At 39.1% G+C, this 20,654-nt stretch overlaps 1 protein-coding gene across 5 annotated transcripts in view; it reads right to left on the minus strand.

Moving 5' to 3' along the window:
* Positions 1-19,839, minus strand: part of fndc3a (fibronectin type III domain containing 3A) — a 48,036-nt gene extending 28,197 nt beyond the window's left edge. Inside the window, exons 1-2 of one of the 5 annotated variants that reach the window (XM_084950238.1) lie at positions 19,321-19,839; positions 11,935-12,075 (exon numbers count right to left, since the gene is read on the minus strand). In XM_084950238.1, the coding sequence (XP_084806364.1) occupies positions 11,935-12,045 (111 nt within the window). In that variant the 5' untranslated portion in view covers positions 12,046-12,075; positions 19,321-19,839. Of the gene's footprint in view, positions 1-26; positions 385-494; positions 1,323-11,934; positions 12,079-19,320 lie in introns of those variants that run through there. The other 4 variants (XM_084950237.1, XM_084950240.1, XM_084950239.1 and 1 more) reach the window with 4 other exon arrangements.
* Between the last annotated feature and the right edge of the window lie 815 nt (positions 19,840-20,654).

The following is a 20,654-nucleotide window of genomic DNA, read 5'->3' on the forward strand; positions in this document are numbered from 1 at the left end:
TGGCACTATGTGTGGGAGCTAGTTACCTCACTCTTGTGGAAGTCGCTGTCATAGAATCTACACTCCTCTAGCAAAGGGCTTTGACTATGGTTCTCTTCAAGCACTGAAATCATCAGCACCTCCATCTCTGACACTGCTCCCATTCATGTGCTCAGCAGGGAGAGGAAAGAGCCCTTTGCCTGCCACACAGAGCCTCATATGTCCATACAAACCCACACAAGCAGCGTCAGCAGCAAGCGTAGATGATGGAGGTGGTGGGAGGGGCAAGGGAGGTCTAAGTGAATCAAAGTCTCGCTACTTCAGAGACGGCTGCATGTGTATGTTTGTTTTACACTCTCTTTGATTTGAAGCAAACATGCTTTGTAGGATATTGCCTCCCCCATTTAATTTTACACTGGAAATTACTGTTGTAATCAATACTGTGACATTCACTGCCAGCCAATAAAAATCAAACAAAGGAAATTTTGCTTGCGAAAGATTTGACTGCTACTTACTGTTGCCCGCATTGCTTTTTCTCATTCAAGCGTCTCTGTTCACGCAGTCACAGAAAGGAAAAGATGCTCCAGGGTCTATCAGACCCTCCACCATTTCACCCAACCCTCATGAGAAATCACATGACCTGCGATGCTAACACATCTGGCTAGGATGTTTTCTTTTAACATCCTCCACTTCCATGAACTCCTGCATAAAGTCCAGGAAGAAACTGACAAGATGCGAGGAGTGCAGTAATATGGAGATCAGTCTCTTGCACTGGACGTAGCATTTACACAAAGTAGTTCATAAATCTCATGCTTGCTTAGCGTGGTTCAGCCGCATCTGCTCAAACAGCGTCTCTCTCTGCAGCAGGCGGCTTGTTCACTTTCGCCTCTGGCTCTAGTGCAGCCTCCCTACCGTCAGTATCCACAGCAACCCCTTCAACAAATAAGCCACAGCGATGTCCACGCCAAACCTTCACAGAAGGGATTGAAACGTTATCAGCAGTAGCCACTCTCCGGAAAAGGAGGCAGATGAGCCCAAGAAATCAGGAGCAAAAATAAGGAGGACTTTAGATGATGCCTCAGTTCCCTCTCCAGTTCCCTTCTTGACTCTGTGACTGACTGCGTGCCAGCTCAGTTAACGCCTGCTGTGCTCCTTAATATGGTTAATTTCAAGAGCATTCCATCAGGGTGTGATCATGGCACAGCTGAGCCGGCAAAGGTATAAGGGGTCCACAGCATGGGGAGTCCTTTGTTCTCTCTTTTTCACAACAACAACAATGGCGTGAGGGAGCTGAGCGACCCACGCAGCTTCTGAGGCTGACATATACGACTACGCTACAGTCCCTTTCCCTCGCCCTCCCTTCTCTCCCTCCCCCTCATACTCTCCCTGTCTCTCTCTCCCATTCACAGAGCAACATGCCGTACATCCTCATAATACTCCGATCAATTTGAGCGGAGATGAGGTGGTAGGAGTTCAACTGCAGAGCTCCTGCATTTGTGACAATTCCAGCCTGGTGCCATTTGTGCTGTCTTTAAAGATCGGAAAGCAGCAAAAATGAAACAAAACCGAGAGATTATTTGTATAGTGACACAACGCACACAGCTTGCAAGTACTCAGTGCTTTACTAACATCTGTCCTCATTTACTCCAAATGGATCGTTCCTTAAAGCGACAGTGCTGATCACTTGATCAGCGTATGTCAAGTTACCCGATATTCTGCGTCACTGACACTGCTGGACAAAGAGTACAACAAACTCTTCCACAAAACAAAAATCACACAATCTGACTGTAAAACATCAAAATCAAATAAAAAACACTTCAGAGAAAAAAAAAGGTAAACTTTAGTTTATGCAGTTCACACACACTAAAAAGAAATGGATATAATCATTAGGCTGACACTCTTTGAATTATTGAATAATTTTTTTTTCCTTTATTCTTTTTCCTTTTCCTGCAGGCAGTTATGGACTAAAGCACAAAGTGAAATATGAATAGTGAACCTTCAGCTTGATTTCACTTGCCTTTTTTAAATTTTTTTAATCTAAAATATTGCAGTCATTCAACCATGCAATTTGTAGACATTATTGTGTGTCCACACAAAATAATTATGGACACCTGCTTACTAAGTGGAGAGTGACTACAGCGCAAAAAGGCAAAATCTACTTATTCATCTGTAATTATTTATCCTTCATCATCCTCTGAGTTTAAAACAAAATAAAACAAAACTGAAAACATTATCTTGCCATTAGTGAAACAAGCAAATGGATTTGGTGCATTTTTTTGAGACCTTAGAACCTGCCACATATACAAGGAGCAGAAAAAAAAACTACTAGTTTGAGAATAACTACATCTAACATTTTTAATGCATAAACTGACTTTGCAGAATGGGGGGGGGGGGGGGACGACACCATAAAAGATAAATCACTTTCAGATAAGACAAGTTCCTCTTTTGATAGTGCCACGTGTCATGCACAAACATAGCTCTTACATCCCCAGGAAGCTCAGATGTAAAGCTTAACTTAAAATCCTACTGTCAAATATAGCTGCAAACAGCAATGACAGGTTCAAGCAGTTCAGCAGTTAACCAGAGGTCCAGTGACGCTTTTTCAAAATGGGATCTTGAATGAAAATAAAATATGGCGCAAGAATGCTGTGAAGATGCCCAAATCCGAGCAATAACAATACAATACCTTATGTTCTGATCATTTACGGGTGTCCAAGTCTGTAAGATCCCGATTTAGCCCCAATCAGCGTGCCAAATTTGAAAGCTTTTGCAGGACTATATCTGCCTAACCATATAATGTACTACTCAGTAAATAAGCAGGGAATTCAGAAACTTTGTCTTGCCATTCAAAAATACAACTGTAAATATTACCCACCCATTGAGAATAGCCTCAGCCATGTAGTGGCTCATCCCCTGCTCTGCCAGATTTAAACAGGAGAGCTATATTCAAGACTTTAAATGCTCAGTCTAAACTGTACATACATTTGTGATACATACTTAAGTAGATTACTTATGAAATATTTGCAATTTTCAACTTGAAATGGTAATTTTCATTCATAATTAATGTATTATCATCATCATCATCATCATCATCATCATATAATAGCGTAGTTACACCTGCAGTTTCCATCATACTTTACTTTTTTAGGCTATAAATGAGGCACAGATTCACAATGTTTTAGAAAAATACAGTTTATATTTATCCCCCCAAAAATTAGCAAGTTTGAGGTGTGCATGGTCTACAATCTCAGCAGCAGTACATACATGTAGTGTCTGAAATGTATAAACAATTGTCTCCAGTTATGTCCTAGTGAGCCTACAATACAGCCAACACTATATAGTGATTGAATGAGTGTGCAAGTGAATTAATTAATAATTTGAGCACAGCCTAGGTGCTACCACAGACAATGGCAGAACAACAAAGATTAAGGAGAAAGTTATTTTTAAAAAACAAAACAGAAAGATCCACAACGTCACTGCTTGGCTCCAAAAACCTCTGTGCCCATCTCCAACCCAAGCTGGCTGTCTGTCTTAAATGTCCAGATGCAGTAAAGACCAACAGCGTGATGACTTTATTTGTAAGTAGACAGACTCTGAAGAAGTGCTAGGATGCTGCAAAGGTTACTTTTCACACAGATGACTAAGCACTGAAATGTGCAATGGTTTCCCAGTTACATTCACAACAGGGAACAACACAATTCAGTTAAGCTGCCACAAATTTATACAACCAGTGTGTCCAAAGGTTAAGCAGTATATCTTGTTCTCACTGCTATAAAGATCTGCATCCAAGTATGAGCCCTATGCAAAGAGATTGAGGATCAGTACGCACACGCTGTCACACAGGTGGCCACTGCTGTGTTTTATTACCCAGGAGAATGGGGCTGTTCTATGCGTTTGTGGCTGTTAGCTCTGACGTTTTTCTGCCGTTGGTGACTCAGAGTTCAGGTTTCTCACTATTTGTTCCTCTTAATTGTTTACTGTGTGTTGATGCGAGATAGCAGCTGGGTGGACAGGAAGCAGGAGCCAAATGACACAGGGAAAAATCCTGCCAGTGTCGGAACTAGCCAGGAACTAACGCAGTCTCCCTGCAGCTGATGGCATACACTTGCGTGTGCAATGATGATTCAAACCAATTTAATGATTCTCCACCCTCCAGGATACCCTGGAAACGTTACATAAGGGGATGGGGGGGAAAAAACCCTGAAAAATAAAATCATTTAAAGAGGTTTTCATGCTGTTGTAAATAACCGTCTTCTTCTCTGTGCCATTAATTTAGAGAGGATAATCTGTTATATGTATTAGAGCAACTACAAAGCATTACCAAAGCACACAGTCAGTCATATAGATTCATACATCTCATTTACACAACAGCTTCCACTGGCATCTTGTTTACAAAGTTAATTAGTTTTCATTTCTCTACTTTATGCCTCATCGTATTTCTAAACACACATCAATACTGACCAAACACTACTGAATGACGGGGTGTTTGAGCTTTGCATTAAGTCAGTATATAAAATGATATACAGTAATAGCTTTTAAATGGTTTTGACCTATATTAATCTGTACTTCAATTAAAAAAATACAAGTATATATTTATATTACAGTGCACAAAAACCAGACAACCTTTTTTTTATTTTATTGTTGTTTTCAAACTACATATGAATATTTCACAATTCAGTGGAGGGGATAATTGGTGTTTGAAATTCGTGAATTCAAGACTTTTACCTTTCAAAATCTACATATTTAAAAAGTTAATAATTGGCCAATAATAAGAATTGAGCAATTAGCTAACTGAACTGAAATGCTGGTATGCAGACAATAAGAAAAACAAAAAATTCAAGTAATTCACCACTGACTTCTATATGCAGACAAAGGCAATTTATACCTGATCAACTTAACTATTATACCAGCAGTACTATCAGAGCAAAATAATGATGCAGTCTATTTAAATGGGTGCACTGTTGGGATCACTGTTTTGCAAAAATCCCAAATAAATTACAGTACAGTTTGTTTCTTAAGCTGATTTGGATTTTCTCTCTTCCTCTTTTTTATTTTGACAGCCTGACTTGAAGATTTGACTATTCTCACTATGTAACTGTAACATTAGGCTACTCTCCAGCTATGGTAAACACAATATAATGATAACATTTTAAATTACTGACTGCCATAGTCTCAACGATTTGAAATGACTTTTTAAATAAAGGAGTGTAATTCTGTGCAAAGATCATTTTCTTTGGTACTGAAACCATGTAATTCTCTTCATACGATGTACTAAATTTCTGGTATCGTGACATCCCTACAAATAATAATCAACTGAAAATAAATGACAGTATATCCCACATGTTTTACATCTTTGCATCACTCTTTTATTCCATCTCCAAATACTACTGGGTCAGCTGTTACTGTCCAGAGATTCTATGTGCATTTCAATCCAGCTGGAGCTAATAAATTTAAAATAGTCTTTTTAACTGAAGCTACTGCAAAGCAATAATAGCTCAACACAATTACAATATAGCACATTTTGTTGTTGAAATCAAGTTGCCATGTTTATAGGGCCTGGAAATCCTTTACTACGTCATTCTGAGATGTAGTTACATTTCTGGAAAGGTGTGCATTGGGCTGCGTACAGTTTGGAGTCAATTTTCAATCAATTCCAACAATGGCTGGGAAATGAGTGCATTGTTACAAATAAAAAAGGATGTCAACAGCATAATGATAGTCAAGAGAGATTTTCAATAGCTGGCTCTCATCTTTTCTTATCACATATTTAGGAAAATCACTGCCATGCTTCTACCACCATGCTTGACAGTGAAACTAGTGCTAGGCAAGTAATGCACAGCCCTGTTACTTTTGGCTTGGTTTTTTTTTCCCCTACTCAGGAGCACTTTCCATCTGGCTACTTTACCACATAGCCCACACTTGTGAAGTGCTGTGCTGAGTGTACTGCTTCCAAAGCAATCTCTCATTAAAGTGAAGGCACTTTGTTCCACTATCAAAACAGTCCTTGGACTCAAAGTCTGTTTCCTGGCTGAGATTTTCTAGCTTGGTCACTATTTGGTCAGTCGAAAGCCCAGGTAGTTTCACAGTTTTGGCCACATTAAAATTCATGTGTTATTCTTTTCCACTGCCCATGTTTTCTTCTAGATTTCCCTCCTTCCAACCATCCTGCCAAGCAGTGTTTGCTATGACATTTGTTTGCTGCGATTCAAAAGAAAATACAACTTCTACCAAAAACAAAAAACAACCAAAGTTAAAAGTTTAAATTTACCTTAGAAACCCTGCTATATATTTATGCACTTTGTTGTTGGGTTGTTTTTTGTTTTGTTTTTAAAAAAATACTGTCTCAAGATACCTAAAGAGCACAATGTATCATATTACGTCACCCAAGGGATTTGTCTTCATATTTCTGAATGGGCCATTAACTAAGATTGGCTTCACCTATTTCCGTGACATCACGGCCAAATTCAGTGTCGTCAAAAAGGGGGCAGAATCTCTGCTACAAAAACTACTTATGGCATTTTAGTGCATAATAACAAAAAAGCTTTTTTTTCTACAAATCTAGTTATTACTTCCTTCCACACCTTTATCAACTGTAGTTATCAACATGCAATTTGCTTTCGCGTTTGAAAGCATGTTTTGATAAAATGCTGTAATTATTTCAGTAACCACTGCAATGTGTGTCAAGTGTCACTGCATGTCTGCATGAGGGTGCGCCAAAGCTCTTCACACACAGCAGATACTTCAAAGCAAAGGCCAGAGTGAAAAAAAGCTCACCAACAATGCCCATTTGCCATAAGTACAAGAAAATCTAGAACTAGAGGAAAGCAATTAATCAAAAACCTGTTAAGCAAGCAGAACAAAAACTTGCAGACGTCTGCAAACTCTCTGCCAGCAGTCATCTTGTGCCCTCTTAAACCACAGCAGGTAATGAGCTCCTTATAACTTAACACCAAATTGTTAAAAACACACCTAAATAAATGCTAGTTACAGAAAGGCAAAGCCTGATTTCCTGTGCATCTTAAAAAGGACGCACAGGCGAATGCTTGTAGACAGTGAAGTGAAAACCAAGAGTCAGCTTCCAACCAGCAGTAACTGTCAAGCAGTGGGTCTCTTCACATCAGTAGCAGAGGGAAGATGAATGATGCCACAGGTCTGTCAGCCAGTTTATTGCAAAAGCTTTGTAGTCTCTTAAAACACGGCCAAACCTTTACTTAATCCAGGGTTATGAAGTCACAGTAATATTTTCTTTTTTTTATAGCATACACATTTGACAATGGGGTGCAGTTTTTAAAAATTTTACAGGGAAGGCATTTGGTAAGCAGTGGCTAAATAAGATTACAACACAAAACAGGGGCTTAGTGGTTGTGATGTTGAAACAATAGTGTCGTGTTTTTTTCTTTTTAACTTATTACCATTTAACCTTTGGCTAACGGCTTGTCAGTTACAGGATGTTAGCTGGTGAGTGTACGTTTTCACAAACTGATCCAGCCCTTGTTCTGGTATCTGGTTTCAAAATACACAGACGGCAAATAGGAATATCATCTGCACTGATAACTGGATATTTTTTCTCAGCTCAGAAATACTGTGCCAATGCTTAACTAGTACTTGTGTCTCTTCTGAATACTGGTGCAGCAGTGATGGTGGTTCATCTTACTGGCTTAGAGGAAAGTGTCCTAAACACTGCCGAGTCACGCACTGTTCGCCCCCTCACAATAGTTGACAAATAGTGGGCTCACCTTCATCTTCACAGATGATTCAGTGGCTGACCAGGAGACAAGCAGAGTGGGTTGCATTTTTGTCACAACATCTCAAGCCCTCTGGCAACTTATGAGAGGCACATATTCAAGGCCCTGTCTCCTGTGTCTGGCAATAGCATACAAGGCCGACACTAGAGACAGCTGAATTGGGAGTGAGGTCTCACTATCCCACAGTAACAGTAGCCCACGCATGAGACACAGCCACAAGCAGACCACAGACTCATGGCTATGTCCCAGCTTCAGTTTTTGTATCTACCATTTAATACTGAGTATAACACTTGACCAAAGTCGACTTTTCATGTTTAAAGCTCATCTCATGTTAAAAATGGGAAACTGACAAGACTGCATCTGCACAGACTACAAGTGAAAGCAATTTCTTCATTCAGTATTCTTTCTAAGCCTTCTCTCAAATGTGCTACTTTGTCTTGAAATAAGCAGCTATTATATACATTTCCCAAAAGGTTGGATGGTTCCTTGGCAGGCTTTCTAACAGAAACTGCACAGCAAGACGTCTGTACCAAGGACTGATACTAATTCCCTACAATCTGTTAGGTTACGAACACAGACCTAAAATCCATCAAAACACAAGAACATAAGCACAAAGAGCACAGAAACATTAAATGGCAGGTCTAATGAAAAAGAGTAATGAACAGAAAAAGAACATATATCCATCAGCACAGCCAACAGCTAAGTACATAAGCCATTAGCTAGGCTTAAACATTGACAGAAAGAGACTGATTCATCTGTTACCAATTTAGCTACAAACCAAACGGCAAAAGCAGAAAAAAAAAGGGGGGGGGGGGGAACTTAAATGGAAAGAAGCAGTGAATCACACTGTAGCCAAAGTCATCTCTTAAATAGAATCATCTCAGGTAATGACCTCCAGACAACAGCTTCCTCTGTGAGTCAGAATAATTGGTCCAATAGAGAGTTAATACCAAGCCAAGACCGGAGAAAGAGGGGGAAAAAAACTAAACTAAACAACAACAACAACAACAACAACAACAACAAGAACAAAGAAAGAAAGAAAGAAGTGTTCTTGTAGCTTCTCTAACTAAAAGGTCAGAAATAGAGGGGTCAGCCATCGCTGTGAATCCTCTTCACTGTCACCTCAGTCCTGCCTCATTCTGTCAGGGCCCAGACCCCTCCAGTGGTTCCTGCTCCTCACTCTGCAGCTGTCATGATATTTACGCACCTCCTCAGACACAACACTATAACACATTAGATTTACAGCATCACTCAAACAATGATGGGTGATAACCCCTATATGAAATATTGCAAAATGCCAGTATTATTTTCAGGTGGCCACAAACTGTGCCACATGTCATCTGCACAATGTACTAAAACAAACAAACAAAAAACACAACAACAAATAACCCCAGAAGGGTTTTTCTTACTTACAAACATGTTTGGTCCCTCACAAAAGAGATTTTAGACTATAGTAAAATAAAATCACCAGCACAAAAATGATAAGAATCAAGACTACAAATAGCACTTTAAATGTTTCTGACATTTGTGTTTATCAAAAATAAGATAAAAAATAACATGAAAATGCAAAGATTAGGGTCAGATAATATCAGATAATGTTATAAAAAAAAAATCAACACTGAAGGTGGGTGTGCAGACAAATTAATTTGTATGAGGGCACTGATATAAAAGTTGAAACTATTGATGGACTGACTGAAAATAATCAAAAGATATTAATCATAGTTAAAATAAATTACATGTAGTGGCTGTGCTCTGGGCGCCACAGTGCTTTGTGTGTGTGAACCACCACTATCTGCTCTTCAAAGGGAAAAAAAGAACAGTAGAACATCACCAGCAGGAAACCCACTGCAAGCATGACACACCCAACTGCTTACTTATGTATCTAATAAGCCTTTTTATTTTCAAGGACATGTACCCATACAACATTGCTAAAAATGATAGATATAGATGGAATAGGTTGACCTTGAAAATGTGCCGCAAAATATCCAGTTTTGTCACCCTTTCATTGAAAAACACATACATAATGGATGCTATCCAAAAGGTTACCTTGTGGAACATTTCCTATTTTCAGCACCGTGTTCTCAATATTTAGTTTTTGTCATTTTTTTTAAGCTATTGGTTAAAAATGTTCATCCACAACCCAAATCTATTTTTATTGTGTTTATTTGTTTTTTTAAATATACTATTAATAAAGCAGTTACTCAGCAGTAACTACCACACAAGGTCCAATTTTGACAACAGAAAGAAAATGGTAGGGAAAGCAATAAACAAAAAAAACATTATAAAAAAGAAAAAGTGCCATGTTTATTTCTGCTGCCATCTTTCAACAGCTTCAACTACATTCCAAACCACCTACCCAAATAAGGGTTACCAAAGGGTACACAACCACTAACTACTTGCATACAATTTAGAATCACCAATCAACTCAACATGCATGGGTTAGGACTGTGGAGGACCTGGAGTACATAAGCGAAAACTGTGCCGGTACAGGGAGAACATGCTAATTCAACACAGAAAGGCTCTGGCTGAACAGGAAGTAGAAATCCAGAACTTCCTTGCTGTGGTAAGCACTGCACTATTGTGCTGCCCAAACACAAAATTGTCATATTAAATAGAAAACAACAGTTTTTGTATAAAGTAGTGAATGGTATTTGGTTAACCCCTGGCCTTGCAACATGCCCCCAAGTTAGTCCCCATGGCATGCCACACCTAGTGTGTGAACAGAGAGTAAAGATTACATTATTGTATTTTATTTATGTTTTATTTTATTTTCATTTACTCTAATGTGTTATATACTTCTGACAGGGCTCTGTAAGATTTTTTTTAAACAACTAAACAAAACAAAGCTGAATTACATATTTTTGGTATTTGTTTTTCATATGCAAGTAACATGTAAGTGATTTTCAAGGAGCAGGGGGTGTAATTATGTAGACCAGGCAGAAAAAGTGGCTTTTTATTTCCTCACATTTTTAAACAGTTTAAATATTGACACAGAACATGTTCAGGTAATCAGGTAAGGTCTTTGTGGATGATGGTAATGTAACCGAATTCCCTGAGGACAACAGACCCATAGCTGAGCACCGCAAGCAAAATTTGATCTCTGTTTGAACAAAGCCTGATTCAGGTGAGGGTTTTTCCACTGTGGAAAATGACGGCAATGGCTAGAAAGGCATGTTTGTAAGGCAGTGCTAATATTAGCAAGTCTTATCAGGACAAACTGCATAAGACTGGGGAAGTGACAAAAAGATATCACTGTGGATTCCCTGCCATCCCCCAGGAAGTTGGGGAAACTTAAACAAATTGGACTGGTGACCATCAAAATGACAGGGATATCACAGAGGCTTGTCAGGACCGCTCAATCTCACCCTGATGCTGACAAGAGATGATTGAGGCAGGTGTGGGGTCCAATCCATTTCCTGTACATATATAGCAAAACTATCAAAACCGAGAGAGGAGTGGCACCTGTTGCCTGTGAAATTTGTTCAATGAGCAAATGAAGTGAGCACAGCAAAACCCATTTTGGCTGTTTCAATACTGAACTGAGTAAGAACTATAGCGGCATAGTTTGTTTAGCATCTGAAACAAGCCTTCAAACAAATTGCAATTGACAAGAGGTAGATCTAAGTTCATCTGATAACAGTTTCTTACTAAAAAAAAAAAAAGAAAAAAAGAAATACAATTTCATATGAAATATAACAGTCAGCCATAGTAAATAACTCTACAAATGTAGGGTTTCAAACACTTTTTGGATTTATTATTGCATGACACAGGAGTCACTGCTGGACTGTAGCTATTCTGTAAAAATCCCACAGAAGTGCGTCTCTGCCATGCTGGTCAAAAAATTTACCGTCACTGCCTCCAGTGTTACTACTTGCGTAGAAGTGCTTTAAGTGCACCAGTGAAAAATTCTCAATTTCACTGATGGAGTTCATTTATGTAGTGCGATCAATGGCATCAATATCTCAGACTCAAGTATTACACAATAGCTAATACTCCCAACACACACAAAGAAACACCTTTAGCCCTGAAATGAAATCAAACTCACAGCAGCTCTACACCTGAACACCTAAATGCCAATAGATAAAGTAGAAGCACCATTTAGAACAAATTTCCTCAAATGTAATCCCAAGGCAGTTTTGTCAGAAATGAACTTGGGCCCAACAGACTTAAGTCAGTAAGTGTGACTAATATTGGACAAAAATTAGTGTACCTGCTGGGGGCCCTCCCCGTTGACCATGGCTGGGGGTGGTGGTGAGGCCAGGATTGGGAGTTCAGGGCTGAGAAGCTGGCCAGACTCCAGAGGTGGCGTGTGGTCTGCCATGTCTCCCTCATTCACACCACTGAAGAGGTACTGCTGCAACGAAGACAGAGTGATCAATGGAAATGTACAAAGTGTACCAAAAAGGTTTATGACGTCAACATCTTGGGAGTCATTCAGCCTGTGCTGAGAAATACATTTACCTATAATGTCTGCAGGCTGCAGCTTTTTTCTCCTCTCTGTCTGTACACACTATTAGTCCTTTTCCACTAGTACCTACTCGTCCTGGCTCAACTCAGCTTGACTGGGTTTTTGCGATCTTGCATTAAGTGGTAGTAACCGGTAACAAGTACTTTTTTAGTACCTACTTGGCTGGGTTTTCCGGGCAAGCTGAATTGACCGGAAGATGTGATGTCAACAGACCGCATGCCACTGTCAACGGCATCACTTGACGAGTCACGAAAGCAACTCCATCACAGAAATCAAAACCGGCATTTTGGATGCCTATAAAGGAATCATGGTACCTTTATAAGCTACCATGATGCTTGACAATTTTGAGCTTGCAGAAAACGCATAGCAACTTTCTCAGAAGAAACAGTAGTAAGCATGAAGGACCAGGGTTGATCCTTCTGGGTCCCCACATTCATAAATTAGATCAAATCAAATCATCAGTCACCTTTTAAAGACTTATTAGTAGAGCTGGGCAATATGGCCTAAAATCCATATCACAGTATAATTTGAAGCATGTGCGGTAACGATATATATCGCGATATATTCTTTTCTTCTGTATAACGTATTTTACACACTATAAGGCACACTTAAAATCCTTTAATTTTCTCAAAAATCGACAGTGTTCCTTATGTATGAATTCTGGTTGTGCTTACTGACCTCAAACCAATTTTATGTTGTACACAGCGCGCAGAAATCTGTCAAAAATGTTTTAGTACGACTTTGGTAAGCTATGAAGCCGCACCGCTTGATGGATTGCCAGAGCGTTACGGCTACCGTAGTCAGGAGTCTGCAGTGACTTCTGTAGGGTTACTGAAGTTGGACTAGCTGGTATATAATGATGTCCTACGTGATCACTAGCAAAACACCTATGTTAGCATAACATTAGCACAGTGAAGCTGAAGGATGGACGCTAATACTTTTCCACTCGATAAAAGTTAACATGAGGTTAGGGACAAATGCAATCACATGGCAGGATGCTGTAAACGGACCAAACTTCAGTTAGGAGAACAACTGAGATAATCCATCCACAATACGAGGTTAGTCATTAATATACTGCAACAACATGGGAATAGAGCAGCTGCGAGAGAATTCAGCATTAATGAATCAATGGTAGGGAAGTGGAGGAAGCGCAGTTTTTGGCTTTCCCCATATTCCAAAAGTGCTTCGTCTCTTTGCTATTACTGTTGCCTGGCATAATTTGCAGATGATGTTGTTTGCAGCCACTGCAATGCTTTCGACCAAAACAGGCGCAGCTTGATGACACCATCAACATGCGCTATCGCCGTAGAGCGGTATAGTCAAAATCTCTACTGTTGGCCAAATTTATATCGTTTCTACCGGATATCATTTATACTGCCCACCCCTAGTTATTATATCAAACTAACTGAATTCTGAATTATGACAAGATTATCACTGATCATTTTGGGAGTTTCTAGCGACATGTTTTTTGTTTGTTTGTTTGTTTTTTGTTTTTGGGGGGGGGTTTTTTTTTTTTTATGTACACAGGGGCTAAACTATGGCTACGTCCACACGTACACGGGTATTTTTGAAAACAGACCGAAAACGTCGTTTACGTGTGGACGAAAGGTGCAAACGCATAGAAAAATCTGCGTTTTCAAAAATACCCGGGTACGTGTGGACGTAGCCTATGTTGGCCACAGTGTAAAAAACATAAAACAACCAAGTTTAGCATCTACAGTTGACTTGGGATGACAATTATTTAAAAAAAAAAAAAAAAAAAAAAAAAAAACACCAAACAAACAAAAACAACAACACTACCTTGCAATGGCAGAATTGGCTGTCTGGTCCAAAATGAAGAATATTCATTACTCTAATATTCTAATGTCTCCATGTAAACCATTCATTGATAGTCACGACTGACAGCTTGCTTACCTACTCTCATGAGCACCAGTGATTCTGACTTTTGGGGCGTTTGACAAAAACTGTGACTACTCTAAAGACACACAGTTCCCTTCTGTTTGCTAAGGAGAAACAATATTTTGCAGTATTTTATCAAGTTTATTGTGGTAGCTTGATTACTTGACCTGCTATGTGCATAAATTTGCCAATGGTGGCTCAGTGTGTTTTCAGTAAGCTCATTTTTGCTTTGCTGAGAGGTTTAGGGACATGTAATGTCCTGGAAAACTGGACTTCAAATCAAGCTCTAACTCAAAACAGTGGGTCAAATCACAACACTTGACACACATTATTTTAAATTAAGACACAGACATGTCCTAAGGAGTGGCCTTGAGATGAACTACAGTGAGTGGCAATTTGGTGCAAAGCTTAATTTATTTCTGGATACATCCATCGTTTCTCACTTCCAGCAACATAAACTCTATTGAAAGATATTTCTCTGATGCATGAGTTGAGGATGGCATTTTGACAAGTCTAAACCCAAGACTAAATGCAGAGTAAAAAATGTCGTGCAGTTAAAAAGTTTAGAGTCTTTATTGTTTCTTTCTCTTGATTAGAGAGTGTTCAATGATTCACACTGAAACTGTATATACACACACAAGGTTGGTGGTCGATAACCACCTCCTCAAGTCTGCGTTCAACATGCTGAACACCAAAGTGCTTAAAGTGCAAAGACCAAAATAGCTTTATAAATTATGTATGTGATGTTTAAACGTTGTCCTTAACAGTCTGTACCAGAAATTGTATTGGGTTAAGGAAAATATTGTTTTATTAAATGTACAATGCCAGTGACATCTTTACTGATTCTAAGACATTAGGTCTATGACTGCTGATGTTGGCACTGTTAATGGTAGCCATTCAGCAAACAAATAATCTGCCATGATGTTTGTACAATTTGGTGCATGTTACAAAATGCCACACATTTCAGTGACATTTAAAAGTCAATTTGATTACTGGAAAATGTGACTAACAGTTTCAAATGGCTTTTAAATATACACACAATCTTTGTATAGCCAATATTTGACCCTCATCCATTTCAAAAGGCTCAATTTTGGCTGTTTACTGAGTACTTAATTACATCACACTAGCCAACTAGTCAGATTTTTTCCTCGTTTAATAACTTTTTAATCAGATATCAGGAATATCTTGTGTGTGTGTGTGTGTGTGTGTGTGTGTGTGTGTGTGTGTGTGTGTGTGTGTGTGTGTGTGTGTGTGTGTTTGTTGACCTCTTACTATGCATTTTCGTGCACCGTGAATACTTACAATAACAATGTAATGAAGCAAATTTAAATAAATCTGTGCTGGGTGACACGAACAGAGAGGAATCCTAATTCACGCAAGTTAAAATATTTCAAAATTAGATGAAAAATATGCATCATCCTGTGTCACTAAAGACCATCAGCTGGACTTCTCTCAAGGACTGTGGATAAGCTTATCATTGGAATTTTAGGGCAAATGGAGTTCTATGGTTCAACTTCAGTTTTATAAAGAAGGAGGGCTTAAGAAACTTTGTAGTAAGCTGTTAAAATATCTTACTGTAACTTGCTTCCAGCTATTGGTCATAGTCATTAGGGCTGCCACAATTAGTCGACTAGTCACGATTACGTCGACTATCAAAATCGTTGACGACTAATTTAATAGTCGATGCGCCGTTTGAAGCTTTGTAGGATCCCAAAAGACGCAGGAATAAGTAGTAGGATTTAAGAGTGTAATAACGGACTGAAACATAAGATGGCAGCACTGCATGTACAAGGATGCCAGCTGCCGTTAAACCCCGAAGAAGAAGAAGCTGTGTCCGGTATTGTAGCTGTGTCCAAATTCAGGAACCGCATCCTCCGGTGCCCGCATTTGGAGGCCGATTACGTTACAGCGACACGACAAAAACTGTCCAAATTCGAAGACTCTGACAAATGCGCCCTTCATTTCCCCAGATTTGAAGGATGGGTCGGGTGTATACTTCGTGGCCCAACCTATCCCAGAACTCATAGCGCGGCCCTGCTCAGTTTCCAACAATGGCAGCAGCTAGTTAGTTTTAATATTACTCTTATTATTCTTTCTGGGTCACAAAATAAATGTTTAACATATTTTCAGGCGAGAATGTAAATATGACTCTTTAAGCTTCAAATAACTGCTCAGTTTATCAAGACACCACATATTTTCAGAAGCGCGCCAACATTTTTGGAGAAGTCTGTTACCCACCAGCTCGATAGCTAGCCGGGGTTCAAGGTTCACTATAGCCGGTAGGAACACCGGACTCCCGGCAAATCGTTTTCAAACCCACCGCCGTCTTTCGCTACTCAGGTTAAACATGATATACAAGTCACTTAGATAACTTAAAAATGTTATTGTTTGGCTTTTTTCAGTATTTTATTTGTTCCTGAGTAAATCGGTTTGGCTGAGATTAAAGTTATAGTTTTTACACAGCTGAATAAACGTCAAGCAGACAACTGATTATCAGAAGTGTGAGACGCTCGAGAATATACTCCGGTGTCCTGTTATATTTTAGATAGCAAGGAGCAGACGGCTGAGTTTATTAAACTTCACCGAAAGAATCTGCAAATTTCATTTAAATTTAATAAACTATCATCTTGTCTTTATTTTTAGTTAGCACATACCTTAAACACTTAAAGCTGTAAGCTAATGATAGTTATATAAGAGCAGATGCATGCTGGTGCAATAAGCTGTACGTTTTACGTCCAATGGATGCATGATCTGATTAGTCAACTAATCGCAAAAATAATCGGTGACTAGTCGACTATCAAAATAATCGTTTGTAGCAGCCCTAATAGTCATCCTTGAAACATTGGCTATAACAGGCAAATATTTGTAGGCTTCCAATGGGACCAGATTCACATGAGTAACACAAACGCATGCAGTTGATCTATGAATGCACCATAAAAGCACTTTGAGTACTCAGTAATAGCAAAAGTCTGGTATATAGGAGTCCGTTTATCAGTCACCTTTATCAAATATCAAACCAAAAGCCAAGATATACGCAAAAGCGGAACATCTGTACTATAACACATAGTTTGTCAACACAAAGCAAAAAAAAATGTGCAGGGTACATTCTGAGGCCGTCACATAAGCCAACTTGAATCAATACCAGAAATGAATAAGAGTGATACTAAAAAGTGGTTAAATGTGTCACATGCCATTTTTTATCAGACGTTAAATACCTTAACTAGTTAAGAAAAGAAGGAAAGAGGCAAATTCAAAACAAACCTAATGAGCCTATTATTGAATTTAAAATCATTTGCATCACAATGTGAGAAGAAAGTACAGTGGTATAATGTTTTGGACATGACTTATCATGTGACAGATATCAGCATTGAGATAAGACCAGGGCTGTGAAGGGTTTACACAGTGACTACGAGAGAGGAGAAAGAAAGTGGATGATGGCATAGAGAAAAACCATTAATCCGTTCTTTCAAAGATTCCCTTCTCATCCGTCTCCTCCAGTATACTCCACTGGCAAACACAAACCCCTTGCATAACAAATATACCTAAAAGCTGACCATTCAGTGATTAATTACTAAACTCTAACACTCAAAAAAATGCATAATAAAGTTAGACCATGTGAGAATTTCTAGGGAAAACAACAAAACAATACAGAACAAACAAACAAAACTGTTTTTTATTCAACACTCCACTGACACGGGAGTAAAATACCAAAGTTATACACTGAGGATTTCCCAACTGTAAATAAAATGTATACAATCGTTACATGGTTAATAAAATTCCCGTGAAAAGCAACAGAACAGCATGAAAGAAATGTAACGTGTCCTTGAACTTAATTACTCTCTGGCGCATGCGTGCCTAAACCTCACTGTGATCTGGCTTATCTGTTCGCTTTAGTCCCTCCCCTCCTTAAGCCCAAACAACAAAGTCAGTTTACAGTGTGATGGTCAATGAACTAGGCCTGCAGAACCATTTATACAGCCATGAGAGATTGCCATGTGGTTAATTTTTGTAACACTAGCAGGCTTTAGATGAATGCCAGACTTGTGTGGCTCTGAGGCCTCCAAGCCAATCACTGCAACCAGCTGGTAGGTTGTCTGGTAATTTTATTCTAGTTGTAAATTACTTGCCAGCACCACAGTGACAACAGCTACCTGGAGGTCAGTAAAATGAGAAGCAACTAAGGGAAATCCCTAATGACAGGCAATTCTTTATATTTCCTCTGACCACCCACCATTTACGCAGTTAAAGTCAAAATTTCTTTTTTTTTCCCCCTCGTATGGGAAAAGATGATCTGAAAGTTCATTACACATTTTCCAAATTTGATTGTGGTAAGTGGAACATTATGATTTTGATTATCAAACAGATGCAGTGACAGCAGTAACATATGAACAGATGTATATACTTCAGTCTTTTTGCTCCTCTTTCTTTAACAAAGTTATCTGAAACTTTCAGAACTATGGCCTATCAGTAGTCACCACCTACGACTAGAAAACAGCTGTAACTCCTGTTATAGTTGCGCTGCAAGAAATCTGTATCGAAATAACAACAGATAACAGATGTTACATCTGTTGTTGCCCTGATTGTGCCTGACATTTGTTTGTGGCTACAGAGCAGTTGACAAGGACACACCAGCTGTTTTTCAGTTGCAGTTTTAGAGAAAACGGGAAAACACCTTGAAGATTTGAACTAGCTTTTCATTTTAATTATCAGCCACACAAAATTGTGGTAATGATATTTCTTGTCGTTGTTTAATAGCAGGTCACGCGCTAGTTTTTGCTCAACTGTAATGCGTAAATTTTACTGTAGCACTTAGACATATTTTCGTACCAGACATCTGCACACGGGGTAACAGCTGGTCATCCTTTGACTGAAAGTATTTGACGTAGCAATGTCGTTGACACTCGTTTAACATTACCTGGCCGGTCAACTACACGCACGAGCTCCTTCTATTTTATGTCACAGTATCAGTTGGTATTGTTGGTATTTTTTTTAGCTCCTTTAACAAGGTTAACTATCTCGCACCCGAGACTGTTTACTTTGGCTACAGGTGTGTGTGCTTAGCGTTATATCATAGCTAATAGTTATCTAACTGCAGCCTTATTGTAGCCAACGTACTGACAAACAATAACCTTACAGGTTAGTTCGACTTCCTTAAAATGATATCGTCAATATGTTGTTCGCTGTAGCAAAACAAGACTTATTACCAAAAGCCCAGCTAACGTTACTCACCCAGTCAGTTGGCAGAGCAGCAGTCTTGCTGAACAAGCCGATGCACAGTGATGAGTCTTATGCAGCTCTTCCCCGAAATGTTTAACGTCAGCAAGCTTGGATGACCAGCAACTTTCTGCAGAACCTGAAGCTGATGATAACTTGCTAGCTACCCAGACAAACACAAGACAAGGCAAAGTGTGACATACTAGCGTAAGCTACCTAGCTAACAGTTAGCAAGATAGTATGCGGTCTTCTCATGAACGACGCAGGCTCGCGTTAACAGCACCTTAAAACGGTCGAAGTAGCTAGCGAGCGACTGTGACGATGCAAAGTATCGATAACGTTTGTCTAACCCTCAGTTTTATCGAGATAACTTTCCATCCAACCCTGTTCCTCGCATAAAAAGCAGGAATGTCGCCATCGCTTACACGACTTAGTGCGCATGCGTATTCGGGCAATTCATCACGAATCCTAATTTACAAGATAGCAAAGATAAACGCTAAATAATGTTACTATATTTAATTTAGTTTGTTGTGAACCCGGTCACTATCCGGTGCTGTTATGATGAACTTCATTTGCCTACCTATTTTTTTTCCATCGCTTTAAGAAAGACCTTACGGTTGACGTGTCTATGACCGGTTCGTCCAACCAAGTCAGTCGGGGGTGGGGGGGGGGGGGGATCTAAGAATGCTACGTGGTCAGTCCAGGGACCACCTTGCTGTTCTCCATATAAGACTACACTGCTACTTCTACCTGGTTTGTAACCAGAAGCACACAGTTGTACTAAAAATTAACAAGCATGATTGAACTGCAGTATTTTACACGCAGAGAGCCAATACGGAATGTATGGAGAGAGAGAGAAAAAAAACAACCCTTTCAAATTTACACACTGAACGGCACAAGTGATGTCAAACCTACACAAGACACACACAAATTGAAATACAATATCGCTTTTAGCAGAAAGAAAGTGTGGATCACTGGTTCTTGTAAACCGTGCAGTGTTGGGTTTGTTATACGTTTTGAGTGAACACAAAGATATTTTTGTAGTATTTATGTACTCCAAAAAAGCTTATTTTGAATGTACACTGGTATATATCAAAGAGATGATCGTTTTTGTGATTGTTTTGTGTTCGTTTTGTTTTATTGATTTTTTCCCCCCTTGTTTGTTTTCTACTTGAAATTTACACTATTAGAAATTCATGTTGCCTGGAAACTGTAATATTCCCTTCATTCATGTGCCTTCCAAATTTGATTTAATTAAAAAGTATCTATCTATCTGAAATCTTCTTTCATGTGCTAGTCCCTTCTGCATATTAAGTCTCAGACAGACAATTGCACAAACATCACAGACA

The sequence above is a fragment of the Perissodus microlepis genome, chromosome 14 (assembly GCF_051167445.1).
Source record: "Perissodus microlepis isolate ML-2025 ecotype Zambia chromosome 14, ASM5116744v1, whole genome shotgun sequence".
In the NCBI taxonomy this organism is placed as follows: Eukaryota; Metazoa; Chordata; class Actinopteri; order Cichliformes; family Cichlidae; genus Perissodus; species Perissodus microlepis.